This window comes from Hydra vulgaris, chromosome 12 (assembly GCF_038396675.1).
Source record: "Hydra vulgaris chromosome 12, alternate assembly HydraT2T_AEP".
Lineage (NCBI taxonomy): Eukaryota > Metazoa > Cnidaria > Hydrozoa > Anthoathecata > Hydridae > Hydra > Hydra vulgaris.
In genome coordinates this window covers 58,241,624-58,256,981 of record NC_088931.1, presented here as the reverse complement: position 1 = coordinate 58,256,981, position 15,358 = coordinate 58,241,624, and the positions used below count along the sequence as shown (strand labels likewise).

General features: G+C 27.9%; 2 protein-coding genes across 2 annotated transcripts; both read left to right on the top strand.

Moving 5' to 3' along the window:
* The first annotated feature begins 4,587 nt into the window (after positions 1-4,587).
* On the top strand, positions 4,588-5,965 carry LOC136088236 (uncharacterized). Its single transcript, XM_065811920.1, has 4 exons — positions 4,588-4,744; positions 4,839-5,112; positions 5,220-5,412; positions 5,495-5,965. Exons 1-4 carry the CDS (start codon positions 4,588-4,590, stop codon positions 5,963-5,965), a joined length of 1,095 nt encoding a protein of 364 aa, XP_065667992.1.
* A 7,472-nt stretch (positions 5,966-13,437) lies between these two features.
* LOC136088235 (general transcription factor II-I repeat domain-containing protein 2A-like) lies at positions 13,438-14,130 on the top strand. Its single transcript, XM_065811919.1, has one exon. The coding sequence runs from the start codon at positions 13,438-13,440 to the stop codon at positions 14,128-14,130; it is 693 nt and encodes a 230-aa protein (XP_065667991.1).
* Positions 14,131-15,358: the final 1,228 nt, after the last annotated feature.

Sequence of the window (15,358 nt, the reverse complement as noted above, 5' to 3'; positions counted from 1 at the left end):
GTTTCTGACATTAATTTTGTACTATGTCTTAGCATTTTAGAGCCCACAGTTGTTTTGGGACTACCATTTTATGCATAGATTTATTTGTCAATTTTGCTCGCAACAATTAGTGAATTTTGCTATATATTTAAGTGCTGTAATTAAGCACCACTAGAAAGATATATTAAAAAATAATCTATAAATAAATTAACTTTTAATCAAGTTTATGTGTCTGTCTTTGTTGTAAAGTTATTATGGATTTAAGCCTAATTTTCATAAAGTGATCCTAGGTACAATTCAAAAAAAGCTTATCGCATTTAGGACCACTAATTTTTAAACCTATCTACTTTAAAGACTTTTATAGTTTAAGTCAATATACTTTGATTGACTTTTATAGTTTAAGTCAATATACTTAAACTAATACAAAGTAATTAGTATAGAGACGCGATCATATCAGTTTCACAAGTCTGGGCCTTGATTTTGTCTTAATTTGAGCCTAAGTACATTAACTTCCCCCAGACCTTATTGGACATCCTGCCCTCACAAAACTTGGAAAAAAAAAATTATTACAGCTACTGATCGTGGAAGTGAAAACATTGAAAAGTTAGCTGTTTATGTTTCTGCTTTATTTAATAGATTTTTGGTACTCTTTTTTCAGAAAGTTATAGTATTATGCAAATGAATATTGTTAGAAAATCATATTGGGTGCTTCAAATTAATGATTTCCAATGTTGTTTTACATTCGAAGTGTGTTTTATGATTCACTTTTTAATTGTTTAATTTAAGATGATGCACCATTGTTATTGCATAGAGTTGCACATTAAAAATGATTGTGATCTTTTCGTAAAAGGAAATGCAACAGCTTTGTGTAGCGGTATGAACATAAGTTTAATTATATGAAAAGATAACAATATGAGGCAACATTACCTGAACTGTATTGAGAATGGTAAATTAGGTATGTTTCCTTTTGTTATTGTGGTAGACTGTCATAAAAGGTGCGTCTCTAGTAATATCATTGTTGTGAATCTATTCTGTTATTTCTGCTGTTTTTTGTTTTGTTTTTATGACTTATTTGAATATTTAAATTCAATCAATATACTTAAACAAGGTTTTTTATTTTTTATTGATGGTTTGTTTATGTACCTTATGTTTTAGTTAATAATTTACTTTCATAAGTTTATTATTTTTATAAGTTCATTATTTACTTCATTTTTATAAGTGTCTTATAGATGTTTAAAGTTATATAATTGGCTAATTAAGGTCAACTATTGCCTGTTCTTTATCTCGTTATTGGCATGATGATTTATATTGCTTACTTTGTAGTTATTTATTTCTTACTGTCATCAGTTATTCATTTTATTAACTAGAGTTATCGATATAAGATATAGTTAATAGGTACAGATATTTTAGTCAGTTCTTGGTTTACAGACTTTTGTTGCAGTTGCAGTTAACTATCGCTATTTAAAAATATACTAATCAATGTATTTATTAAGTACTCTACTGGCACAAAAGCAGGAATTTTATTTTTTCATTGCGATTTTATGATACTATTTATGTTATACTACATTTCTATACTATATAGGCTTGTAATGCTATGTGGAAAAATCGAATTTCTTCCAAAAATGCCCAAGTTTAAACCAAAATAAATTTTTTCAATAGGACTTAGAAACCATGTTACTTTATTTTGTTTTTTATATTGTGCAATGATATTTTGATATTATTTTCAAAATAAAGTAGAGCGCAAACCTCATAATCGAGAAGTTCTAATTTCGATCACCATCACGTCCCTAGTAGTATCGCACTCGTCTTGTTTCTCCGCACAGCGGCCTTGTTCGTCATGATTTGTTTTTCGAAGGTATAGAGTTGAGAGAGGGTCGTAACCACAACTAAAGTAGCCTCCTCGATATAGTGGCATTCTCGGCATGGGGGGAGGGTAAATTAGTATTAAAAAAAAGAGGCTAGACATAAATTAATAAATGATAATAAAATAATAATAATTTACATGACAAAGTAAACGATTTTAGTTCGGTTAACGAATGTATCGTTCATCTGGCTTAACAAAAAATGCCTTGACTGTTCAATTTGTCTACTTATTTAACTATCTACTTATTTAACGTGGCTTGTTACGTTAAGCATCCGTAAACTAACGCATGCGCAGAATATCATTTTCTCTAATTTAACCATCTAGTTATTTGACGTGAACACCGTTCGTGCTGTACGAACGGTGTTCACGTCAAATTGAACATTGGATGCTCAATGCTCAATATTAAAACTAAAATATTAGCTCCAATATCCAGCTAAAATATTATTTAATATCAAAAGATCAATTACTTCGTAAAATTGACAAAGAAGGAAGTATTATCAAAAACAAGGTATAGTCACCAAAGTCAAAATTTCATTATGTCTGTGCGAAACCGGTATGATTGAAACATTTTATATATATATATATATATATATATATATATATATATATATGTATTTGTATATATATATATATATATATATATATATATATATATATATATATATATATATATATATATATATATATATATATATATATATATATATATATATATATATATATATATATATATGTATTTGTATATATATATATATATATATATATTTACACTAATATACTTATATATATATATATATATATATATATATATATATATATATATATATATATATATATATATATACATATATATATATATATATATACACTAAGGCATATTCGTTTAGACGCATCAATTTTTTTCTCTTGGTCTTAATTTTTTCTATGAATTGTCAACTGATATGCATGCAAGTTATATCAAAAAAAATTGTTGTGTTGTGCGCTAATAAAAATCACACAAAAATTTTTTCTATGTGTCTTTATTAACATGAGAGTATGTTTGATATACAAAAGTACATTTTTTAATTGGAATATATCTATAGACGCAGTCATATTTTTGACATTAAAAGATGGAAATTAGTAATGCGTATGTCCTCCATTACACTGGAGTAATGCGTATGTCCTCCATTACACCATTTACACATGTCCTCCATTACACCTCAAAAATTCTGCCTTTCATTGACTCCACTAGTCGTTGAGGTGTATTTTGATCCAGCTCGGACCATGATTCAAGGATTTTATACTTTAACTCAGTAACATTTTTAAATTGGTGTCCGGCTGCTTTAGCGTCATAAACTTTTCTTGATAGCATTCCCCACACGTTCTCGATTAAATTTAAGTCCGGGCTACAAGCTGGCCATTCGAGAACTGGGATGTTGTGGTCTTTAAACCATTTCATAGAATGCCTAGATGTGTGAGTTGCAGCATTATCTTGCTGAAATATAGCATTATAGTCCATGTTTTCATCCATATTAGTTATGGGAGCATCATCCAACATTTCTGTATACTTTATCGAGTTCATTTTAGGTAAACCACAACACAGAGTCAATTTTCCTGAATAAGAAAATCCACACCATTAAACTTCCTCCTCCATAATTTCGTTTTGTTTGTGGGTTATTTATTCCTCCTAGATCATGCCAATAACAACTGTAAGAGTCCGGACCATCTAAATTAAACTTTTTTTCATCTGAAAATATTACGTTTTGCCACTCATGAGTTCAATGCATATGGAAATTAGCAAACTGTAATCTAGTAATTTTATGGTGTTTTTTTAACATTGGTTTTTGGTGTGGTTTCTTTCACTTTACGTTTGGTGTTGTACGTAGAATATGTGCAACATGTTTATTGGTGACAGGCAATAATAATTTATCCTTTATTTGTGTTGCATTCAATTTATTTTTGGTTGCCTCGAAGCGAATTTGATTAATTTGCCGATTTGTTAATACTTTGTTGCCGTTTGTTGCTTTTTTTACACCGTAATTGTCACCTTTTGCAATGTAGTTTTGTACAACATGGTCAGGTCTTCCAATTTTTCTTGCTATTTCTCGGAAAGAAAGTGCTGGTGAGATTTCTGAGCCACGATATAAATTAATTTGTATTTTTTCAGCATCTTTCAAATACTTTCTTTTAGGCATTTCGTAAAATGCAATAAAAATGATACTGGCAGAACAAAAGATCAAATTACACTAAAATTTATCAATTTATTTGTGTAAAAGTTATTAAAAATCAATAATTACCGTTATTAACCTGATTGCGTCTATAGATATATTCCAATTTAAAAATGTGCTTTTGTCAAACATACTCTTATGTTAATAAAGACACATAGAAAAAATTTTTTTGTGGTTTTTATTAGCCCACAACACACAATTTTTTTGATAATAACTTGCATGCATATCAGTTGACAATACACAGAAAAAAGTTAAGATAAAGAGAAAAAAATTGATGCGTCTAAACAAATATGCCTCAGTGTATATATATATATATATATATATATATATATATATATATATATATATATATATATATATATATATATATATATATATATTTATATATACATATATTTTCGATCAGATTTGTCCTCGTAGTATTTTTAATTTTCGAGAATGTCTCTTCTCAAGGATTTAGAAAATGGTATTGGGGTAAAAAACGAATTTCATATGGACATCTATCATTAAAATCTGATTATGAATTACGAAATAAATATGAAGTTTCGTGTAATTTTTGGTGCAAACCCTCCTAATATTCCCTTAACTAATGGTTTTGTTTTGATCCAGCATGCAGCTGAGTTAATTAGCTCTTCATGTCCAGCTAAACCAGAAGAATCTGAATTAATTATGATGGTTGGTCTTCCTGGAAGTGGTAAATTTGCTAGTGATCATAAAAAAAAAAAATACTGCATTTTGGGCACTTTGATACTTCCATTCTATCAATTTTATTATTGATAGAATAAAAGAATCAAATTTGGGAAAAAAACGAAATTATCACGGTTGTTGGGAAGAGCTTATTAAGCGAGCATCTGCTATTTTGAACAAGTTGTTTGATGTAGCCAAAACAAGACCAAGGAACTACATGCTTGATCAAAGTGATGTGTATTTTACAGCAAGACGTAGAAAAATGGAAGCATTTCGTGGTTACAAACGCATTGCAGCTGTACTCATCAATAGGCCAGCAGTCCTTTTAGACAAGATTATCCAGTTAATCAGCATGGAAATGTTTATGATGGACCTGTACATCTTAAAAATAACCTTAAAAGATGCCCTGAAGAAACAATTACCCGGTTAATGTCAAGGGAAAAATATAGAAAGTTGCTAAACTCAGTAGCATATAATCAAAGAGTAGCAGAAGCAGATGTAGCTGTAAACTTTAGAGAAGAACGGTATACTGATGGTAGAGTGGCTGACTATCATGATGTAAAAAGATCTTCTTTATTCCAGGACTCTGAAGTTTATCGTAAAAACCAAAGCAATCTTCAAAACAATGATTTTGTTGGTGGGTATGATTCTTCAATGCAGTTGAAATCTCGACAGGCACAAGTCCAAGATTTTTTTCCATCTAAATACCAGTCTGATGTTAACACTAGAGACAGCCTATATAAAAGACTTCCAACAGAACGATATGAAACTTGTATCTTTGTTGTCATATACTGTAACTCGTGCTAGAGAAAATTTACAAGATAAACAATTACGAAACGAAAATGCTCGATATAGTTCTGCCTTTGATTACCATAAAGATCAGCAAGGTCAAAAACAAATTCACAAACCATTAAATGATGCTTCATCACCTCAGAGCTATCAAACACAGATGACAACTTCTACTGCTAATTATCAGCCTGTGAAATATGTTGGAACATCTTTATCTTCCCAAAATTATCGTGAGCAAAGTTTTATGAAACCAAATGAATCATTAAACCAGTCTGCATATTATCAGTATATACCGCAAGCTAACTCATTGCCTACAAGTATGCCCCAAAGACCAAATACAGAAGCATTACCAGGAAGTCAGAACTATAAACAACAGCAGCAGGATTATCAAAAAGCTTACAGTCAATGCTATGCTAATTATGCTCAAGCATTTGCTTAACTGGCATAGCAGAACGTAAAATAAATTTAGTAATTAGGGGATTAAACATTTATGAAAGTCACATAAGTAGATGAAACGTCTAGTGCATTTTTATTCATATATTAATTTTTATATGATTTTAATTACTGGATATACTATTTCCTTCTTTAAAAAATAGTAGTACGCTTTAAAGCTTTTTTATATTATTGCATTTTAAACATTATGAGACCATAAAGAGATGTTGTAGAGATTGTTCTTTGTTAAAGTTTGCAATTTTTGATTTTAATAACCATTTGTTTGATTTGAAACATTTGCAAAGATTACTTAGAAATAAAATAAGTGTTATTTGTTTTTAAAGATATATTTATTTGATTCTTTTTATTTGATATTGTTTTCAATGTACAAGCTAAAAATTTTGATTAAGAAAAGTGTACTCATTGTAATTTACCTTTTTTACTGGCTTTCAAATTTATTTGAAAATTTTAATATTTATCTTTAATTGCAGTTATTAATTCATTATAATTTAATTATAAGAAACTCTTAGATAATATTGTTCCACAAGGCTTCTTGAGTTAAGGTAGAATAAAAATATAAATATTCCTACGGGCCCTGAATGGTTAAAAAATAAAGCAATTTTGCTTGATTGGGTTTTATCTGGTTTTTATCAGGGCCGAAGGATCTTAGGATTAGACGGGTTTCCCTTAAGTATAATAAGGTTCCCAAAAGGTTTAAACTGATAATTAAAAAAATTATAACAAAATTTACTCGATGGCTTATAATTCGTATTGTGCGTGAAATAAATTTAAAAATTTAACTTTTATGCATTATATTTTTTGTATACATTATATTTACATTGTAATGAAAGAGATAATTTTTTTCGATGTATTTTTTCACTGTGAAACTCCATTAAAAAGACATTGTTTTAAAATTTAATTTATTATCATTATTAAAGAGTTGTTTTATATTTTTTTAAAATAAGTTTACGAAATTCAACATATGTTTAACATATGTTTTAGTAACTATTAAACATGAAGTAACTATTCCATTGAGACACTGTTTGCATTTTTAAAATGATCAAAATATAAAGTTTTATTTCTGCTAGTGATGGTAATAATTGCTTTGAGTTTAATCAAAACTTTGGTTTAGTCTGAAACATTTCAAAAGAGCAAACATGCGAATGTTGTGATGGATAGGTTATATTCAGGGAATTTAAAGCTTTTAAATCGTTTTTACAGATCCACTATTTTCCTTTGATTTTTCTATATTTTATGCAAGCAAAATGATTGATGTTAACGAAGTTTACCCACCGTGAGATATAAATATTAAGTGTTTTATATATAAATGTAAAAAATGGCTTTATTGTTATGCTTAAACTTATGTTTACAATACTGATAAAATTTTTATTGATATGAACTTTTGCATTCAAACTTCAATTATAAAACTTTAATTAAACTTTATAACTTTAACATAAATAACGATAACTAAAAAAAATTATTATATAGATCATGACCATATGCTTATTTATTATAACTGAGTTATAGTAAATTGAACACTGTTTTTGTTTTCCATAACTTAATTTCAATAAAAATGTTGGGAAAAAAATATTAAGTTCCAGGTCATAGGTTTTATATGATATGTATCTTATATATATCTTAATTTGCAGAATGTTTAAGAATATTAATGCTTGGTGCACTCTGACTGTTAACAATATTTGCATACTGATATGAGTATAATTGACTTAAACAATCAGAATGTACTTTTGATAAATATTAGTAACAGATAACTGTTAGTATATAAGATAACTGTTAGATAAAATGTTAGTAACAGATAACAGAAAAATGTTAGTAACAGACTTTTGATAAATGTTAGTAACATGACAGGTTAGTTAATATAATTATAATGATAACGGTAATAACTTTTATTTCTTAAAATTAGTGAGATACTTATGTATGATAGAAATGCATGAACTTTGGGGGACAAACATAATGATTGGAGTAAATATTACCTTTGTTTATTACCACGATTAGAATAAGAAAATATTATTTTTATTTAAAGAATATTCCGAAAAAATCAATATTTTCTTAAGTATTAAATATTATAAAAAAACACATATTAAAAAAAAAAACATGTATTATAAAATAAAAAAATAAGTATTCAAGTATAAAAAAAACACATGTATTATAATAACGTATATACATCACATTAACTATGTTATCTGTAAGTTAGGGGTTGCAGCTGATATTTCAGCTTCAGCTTTAAACTCGTTTGCTTCAAATTAAAGCTGAAGCTGATCAAGTCAGTTTAATCAGTGTTATAGCTGATAGTAAAAAAGAATAATACTATATAAATATTTTATATTAAAAAAACATGTAGGAAGTTATTCAATGAAAATCTAAAATAGTAACAAAATTTAAACATACATGTAAAAAATTTTAAATAAAATTTGAAAAAAGTTTTTGCTGTTTATAAATGTTGCTGTCAGAGCCTAGGCCTAGGACTCAAATTGGATTTTTAGAGATTTGTTTCACACGTGGTTCCCAAAAACCCAATTCCATTTTTGATTATCTACATAATTTTTTGGTAAAGTTCAAAATTCTTCCAAAAGATGGTTTTATCTGTTAAAATATTGAGTATGAAATCAATCTTGCTGTTATCATATGTGATGCACCTGCTAGAGCATTTGTTATGGTCTATATATCTATATATTTAACAATATAAGATATTGTTAAATATATAGATATTTAACAATATCTTTTACAACATAAAATTCAGATATATCTGAATTTTATGTTGTAAAAGATATTGTTAAAGTCTTTTTTAGGGCAATAATAAATTTATATTTTATTTATTTATTTTTTTGTACCTGGAGGGTTCATGGTCTTAAGAGTAGGAGGGAGTAATTTACCATTTTACCAACCCTTCTTTTTTTTTATTTTTTTTTTATTTGTTTAAAACATAAAGAATTGTGACTAGGAGAGTTTCGTGGCCAAATTGTGCCAATTACACATACTCCCATAAGTTTGTATTTTAACTGAATTTGAAAAAATAAGATACAAATATAAAAATAATAATGCATTAGAAGTTTTTCTATGAATCTTTTTTATTTTTTTCAATAGTTTGTATATTTATGCAATATATTTTTCACAAAAAAAGTTAGCTTTAATAAATAAAAGTATTTTTTCTAATTATTGCTCCATAAAGCCTCCAAAACTTTCAATTTTAGAAAACTTTTTAATTTGGAAAATCTAACTAATTTTATAATTGACATAATTTTTTTTTGAGGAACGGCAAGTTTTTTTTGAGGAACGGCAAGTTGAGGGGGGAAGGATAAATGCCTTTTTGCCCCCTCCTTCTCCCCATACTCTAAGCCTACCCTAGAGACCAAAAACAAAATAATAATTAAGTATAAATTAATTGTTATCCTCAAAAAGACTTTAACAATATCTTTTTACAGCATAAAATTAAGATATAGCTAATTTTGTCATAAATAAGTTAGCAACAAAATTTACGCTGACTCAGCATATATATAAAAAATAATTGAATCCTGAATATCTCAAGCACCGTAAGGGGTTGGAGGTTCCAAAATTTTAGGTTTACTTAATTTTTATAAACCCAATAACATATAAAAAAATTAGCAAAATCCAAAACATAGGGTTACGAAGATGCCTAAATAAGTAAGGGTTAGATTGCTATGTTGCTGCTCGAAAACTACTTATGCGTATCTCAGATCGCCTAAAAAGATTAAAGTGGTGTAGAGAAAGATTTCACTGGTATGTAGGAGACTAGGCCAAAGTTATTTTCAGCGACGAATCCAATTTTGAGGTGATAAATCGTAAGTCATTAATTAATTAATCATTAAGAGGCTGGTTGGTGAAAAGTTCAAAAGTCTTTTTGTGTACCAAGCATACAAGGCGGAGGAGGATCGGTTGGAATATGGGGATGCTTCTCCCATAAAGGAATAGGGTCATGCAACATTTATACCGGCAGAATTAACCAGTACAACTACAAAAAGATCTTCGAAAGTAAACTTTTACCAACAGCCAGAGTTTTTTACGGAAGACGACAACAATGGATTTTTCAGCACGATGGCGCTACGGCTCACACTGCAATCTTGATTAAAGAGTGGCTTGATTGAAAAAACATTACGGTCATGCCTTGGCCAGCTTGTTTTTCAGATCTCAATCCCGTCGAGAACATTTTCGTTTGGATAGACAAGAGATTTGTCAAAGAGAGCATAGCCAGTGTTGCGCAATTACAGCAGACGTTAGAAAAGCTTTCGAAAGAATATATAAACAGGGTGTAAACCGGGAGTAAATTTGATTCAGTGTTTTGACGAAATTAGGAATTTGTCAAAATATTTCCTATTTTCACCACTTTCTCCTCCCCCACCCTCTCCCAACCCCTGCCAATGATTAAAATGTGTTTGTGAGGTCTTTTTATTCTCTTCTTTCTTTTTCTACTCCAAATAAAAAATACTGTAACATTTATCTATGATGAATACGAAATCAACACAAAATTAAATTGGCTTCACAATGACACGGCTAATTAAACTTTTTTTATTAAGACATATGTTTACATTATTTTAATCGGTATTTATCAATTATTATCAAGAATTGTATATTTGATTTGATTTTAACTCTAATATATCATTGCTGCTTTCATTTTAAGAGTATTCTTTTCAACATATATTTCTTTTTTTACCGGTGGGCATTCCTGTACATGGATTTCTCTTTATACAAGCGAGCAGTTAAGTAAAAGAATCTATTTTCTTTGTAAATAAATTTTTAGTACCTGTTAGTTATGATCATAAAACATTTTTTGTATTTAACTTATATTTCAGCAGCGTTTTTTTAAAAATGTCGAGAAAAAATAGTTGATAGGTAAAAAAAGAATTTAGTCAATGCCGATTAGTAAAAAAAAAAAATAGTCGATGTGAATACTATATTCAGTTGATACAAACTACCAAGCAAAAAACGAAAAACAATAGCTAAAAGACTTACCCTAATACTCGCATTAATCAAAATTTTGTAAGGATCTGACGCAAACGGCTTCTCAATATTTTGAAAAACTTATTTGACAAAGCACATGTACTACTTGAAATAGACTTTGCAGTAAGACTTAATAAGCAGGACCAACATCACCACCACTTTTTTTCTAAAAGACTTTTTTTTTTTAATTTTATGAGCATTAGCGAATACAACATTCGATTGGACTCTACAGGGCTAGTTTACACCCTCATATACACACACACACACACACACACACACACACACATATATATATATATATATATATATATATATATATATATATATATATATATATATATATATATATACATACATATATATATACTTAAATTTTAGAAAAAACAACTTTTAATGGTACTAAACGGTACTTAAAGTTTCATGCCTATCGGCAATCATCAGCCATGAAGTACAAAATCAAAAATATAAAAAACCGTTTAAAAATTACAAACTACGGTAGAATGAGTTCTGACGTTATAGTACGAGAAGACATAATGGAAAACTAATCTCCGCTATCAAACAATAAAAAGAGAAATTTATTTTTGTGCCTGCATTTAGAGACTAATTCGCCTCTTTTGTTTAGCAGATTGTTTTCTTTGTAAAATAATATTTCGAATTTCTCATTTAAACAAAGCAAACAAATTTTTGACGCAGGATTGTATGATTTACAGCGTTTAATAATACTCCATTTGATTGAAGTTGTGAAATTTTTTTCTTTTAATTCCTATACTTCCTTAGACAACTCAGTGTCGTTTTTGTATCTTTTTAAGTTAAAAGATTTTTGATGGTTCGCATAACTTAGCCTAAATGAGGTTTCGCTTATCCCAATGTATACTTTATCATTGTATTGAGGTTTATTTGACCTTACGGTGGCTTGTTGAACAATGTTGTTAGACAAGCAATTGTTGTTCAGTGGACAAAGGGATTTTTTAATGCATTTGAAGGCTTTTTCTGATAATTTTACATCACCATATAAAATATTTTTGTTGTGTGAGTTGATGATAGATTTTATGTTTGGCATACAGGAGTAGCTTATCTTAATTATGTTTCTGTTAAATATTTTGCCTAGTTTGCGGTTTTTAGGAGAATACTTGTCAATTAGGGTTAAAAAGCGTTGACCAGTTTTGGTAGTAACATTTTTACTAAATGGAGGATTGTACCAGATTATGTTTTATTTGTAGTTATTTTTTGGAACATTTTTTGTGCTTGGTTTATATGTCAACTTATAAGTGTATCCCGATTGCTTTAATGAGTCTTCATAAAGGTGTGTTGATTTATTAAAAATAACTTCACTTGATGAGTTGGCAGACAATCTTAGTTCGATATTTTTTGGAAGATTATTTATTATGCTAGATGGATGGTTAGAATCAGCATGCACACGACTTAGGTTATTTTTAGGCTTGCAGTGTGGTTGAAAAGAAATTTGAGTAAGATTAAAAGTTAAATCAAGGTAGTTAACAATTTTAAGATTGCAATTGATAGAGATGTTGAGATTGTTACGTTTGAAAACTTGCACGACATGCTTTTTTATTTGTTCCATTTGATGGCCATTTTTGTTCTTAAAAAGAGCTAACCCGTCATCTCGGTATAAACCAATATTATTTTTGTTGTAAAACTGCGAAAGTTGATCTAAAAGATCAACTATATATATATATATATATATATATATATATATATATATATATATATATATATATATATATATATATATATATATATATATATATATATATATATATATATATATATATATATATATATAATATATACATACATATATATATATATATATATATATATATATATATATGTATATATATATATATATATATATATATATATATATATATATATATATATATATATATATATATATATATATATATATATTTAAAAAAAAGATTAGCGTGACGTCATCAGTACCTAGTAAAGGCCCAAATTTAAGCACTTTTAGAATTGCTCGTAAGTTTTTCTCAAGATGTTGTTATTAATTTTAGGTTTTTTCAAGAGGTTATCTAACAATTGACGTAAATATTTATTTTTTAGTTTCATAAAAAAAAAATTATTAGCGTGATGTCATCAGTACCAAATAAGGGCCCAAATTTGACCCTTTAAGCACTTTCAGAAAGGCACGTAAAGTTTTTCTCACTCAAGACATCAAACTTAAACTATTTAATTAGTTTTTTTCATTTCCATTTCATTTCCAAGAAAAAATTACACGCACTGTCTAGACTATTACACCGACGGAGATTTTGTAAAACAAAATCTTTTTGAAGTGATCTCAGTTTTAGATCTTAATAATAGCAAAATTCAAAGGTTAATTTCAAATATTATCGACATACAGCTAAAAGAAGAATATCTGAGATTAGTGCCGAAGTTGAACAGTATTTGTTAAATGATATAAAAAGTTGTCAAACATTCAGTTTAGCATTGGATGAATCAACAGATATTTAAGATAAACCTCAAATGGCAGTATTCGTTAGATATGTAACATCATCTGTACTTGTGAAAGAAGAGTTGCTAGATTTAGCAGAGCTAAAAGACACAACTCGTAGAATTGATTTAAAGGAAGCCCTTGACACTAAGAACAAGCTTGTTAGTGTTACTACAGATGGTGCAACAGCAATGGTTGGAAAACACATTGGGCTTATGGGTTTACTAAATAGTGATCCTACGTATCCAGAGTTTATCCTAGTTTATTGTGTGGTTCCTCGAAAACATTTAGCAGCAAAAAATTTTAATTTTTCAATTGTTTTTAAATCAGTGCTGGAAATTGTAAATTATATTCAACCTAATGCAAAAAATCACAGACCGTTTAAAAATGTCATTAGTGAATTAGATCTTGCTGACAAATCAAGTGACTTGCCGTTTTACTGTGCTGTAAGTTGGCTTTCAAGTAGTGACGTTTTTTATAGATTTGTGGAACTATTAGAACCAATTAAATGTTTTTTGCTTGAAAAGCAGAAGACATTTGAAATTTTTGACGATGTGAATTTTTTGCATAATCTTTCATTTTTAACTGATGTAATGCAACATTTACAAAATCTGAACTTGTTGCTTCAGGGAAAAGAAAAAAATATATCTGATCTTGCTCAGACTATATTTAGTTTTCAAAATTGCTCTATTTCAGAAAGATCTTACCTTTTAATCCTCGAATGAACAAGATGATTCATAATCCTAATCCTTCAATTCAGTATGATGATCATAAGATTGAATCATACCGGGAAAAGCTACAGAATTTATTTGAAGACTTTCAAAACACGTTTAAAGATTTGTATGCCTTAAAATCATCATTAGCATTTTTAGTAAACCGTTTTTTAATTGATATTATTAGTGGTGGTTGTCCAATACCAGAAAATATACTTGAAGAAACATCTCAATTTGAAATAGAATTACTAAATCTCCAAGAAGATCAAAGTTTTTAAATGCTGCATAAAACACTAGCTTTATTAGATTTTTGGAAAATGGTTCCTGAAGTTAAGTATCCTCAACTAAAAAGGATTAGTATAAAACTTATTTTAATTTTTGGTTCAACATGTACATGTGAATCGTTTTTTTCGACAATGAAATTTGTTAAATCAAGGTATCGTACTAATCTAACTAGTGAAAATTTGTTACAGTTGCTTAGAATATCAACTACAAGCTTGAAACCAGATGTTAAAAAACTTACCAGTAGTGTTGAAAATCTTAGTGCCTAATAAATTTATGGTAAATTATGCAAGTTATACAAAAAATAATTGGTGTTATAAAAAGAATTGTCTTTGTTATGTCTAATTTTTTGCTGAATGGTGAAAGATATTTTTCAATTGCAAAAATAAAAGTAATTAAAACTTAATTGAAGTTCATTGAAATTTTTTTTTTATTTTCGTTTATTTATTTCATATTTTGCAGTTTTTAGTAACTTATGTTATTAAGTGGTTATAAGCAAGTTCAATTCGAATAAAAGCAAGTTTAATTCTAATACATTCAAAATAATTTTTTTTCTCAAAGAAATCTTTTTATCTTTAGATTTGTATATCTTGCTTACAATTATTTTTATTAGAACATTTATGGTTGTTGTACTTGTGTTAATTCAAAAAAAAAAAAATTATGATTTAGAGATGCTTTCTTAATTTTTTCTGCAAATGCTTTTCTAGTGTGAATAAAAAGGAATCAGATTTTATGTAGCCAAGTTTATATTTAAAGAATAGCGTTTAGTTTCTTTATTGTAAAAAAAAAAGTAAATACTAAATATAAATTGTGTACATACTAAGTTTATTTATAAAAGTACAATTTCAAAAAATCGAAATATTGATGTATAGAAAATCTAAATTTACATTCGCCAATTAGTTTTTTTAAAGATGAAGTTGGCATAGCAACATATTTATTGCGGTTCTTCGGCACACGT

Coding starts and splice junctions, on each gene's coding strand:
- LOC136088236 (XM_065811920.1), top strand. CDS start 4,588: ATGAAGTTTCGTGTAATTTTTGGTGCAAACCCTCCTAATATTCCCTTA. Junction 4,745..4,838: donor GGTTGGTCTTCCTGGAAGTG/GTAAATTTGCTA, acceptor ATAGAATAAAAG/AATCAAATTTGGGAAAAAAA. Junction 5,413..5,494: donor TGCAGTTGAAATCTCGACAG/GCACAAGTCCAA, acceptor GACTTCCAACAG/AACGATATGAAACTTGTATC.
- LOC136088235 (XM_065811919.1), top strand. CDS start 13,438: ATGGCAGTATTCGTTAGATATGTAACATCATCTGTACTTGTGAAAGAA.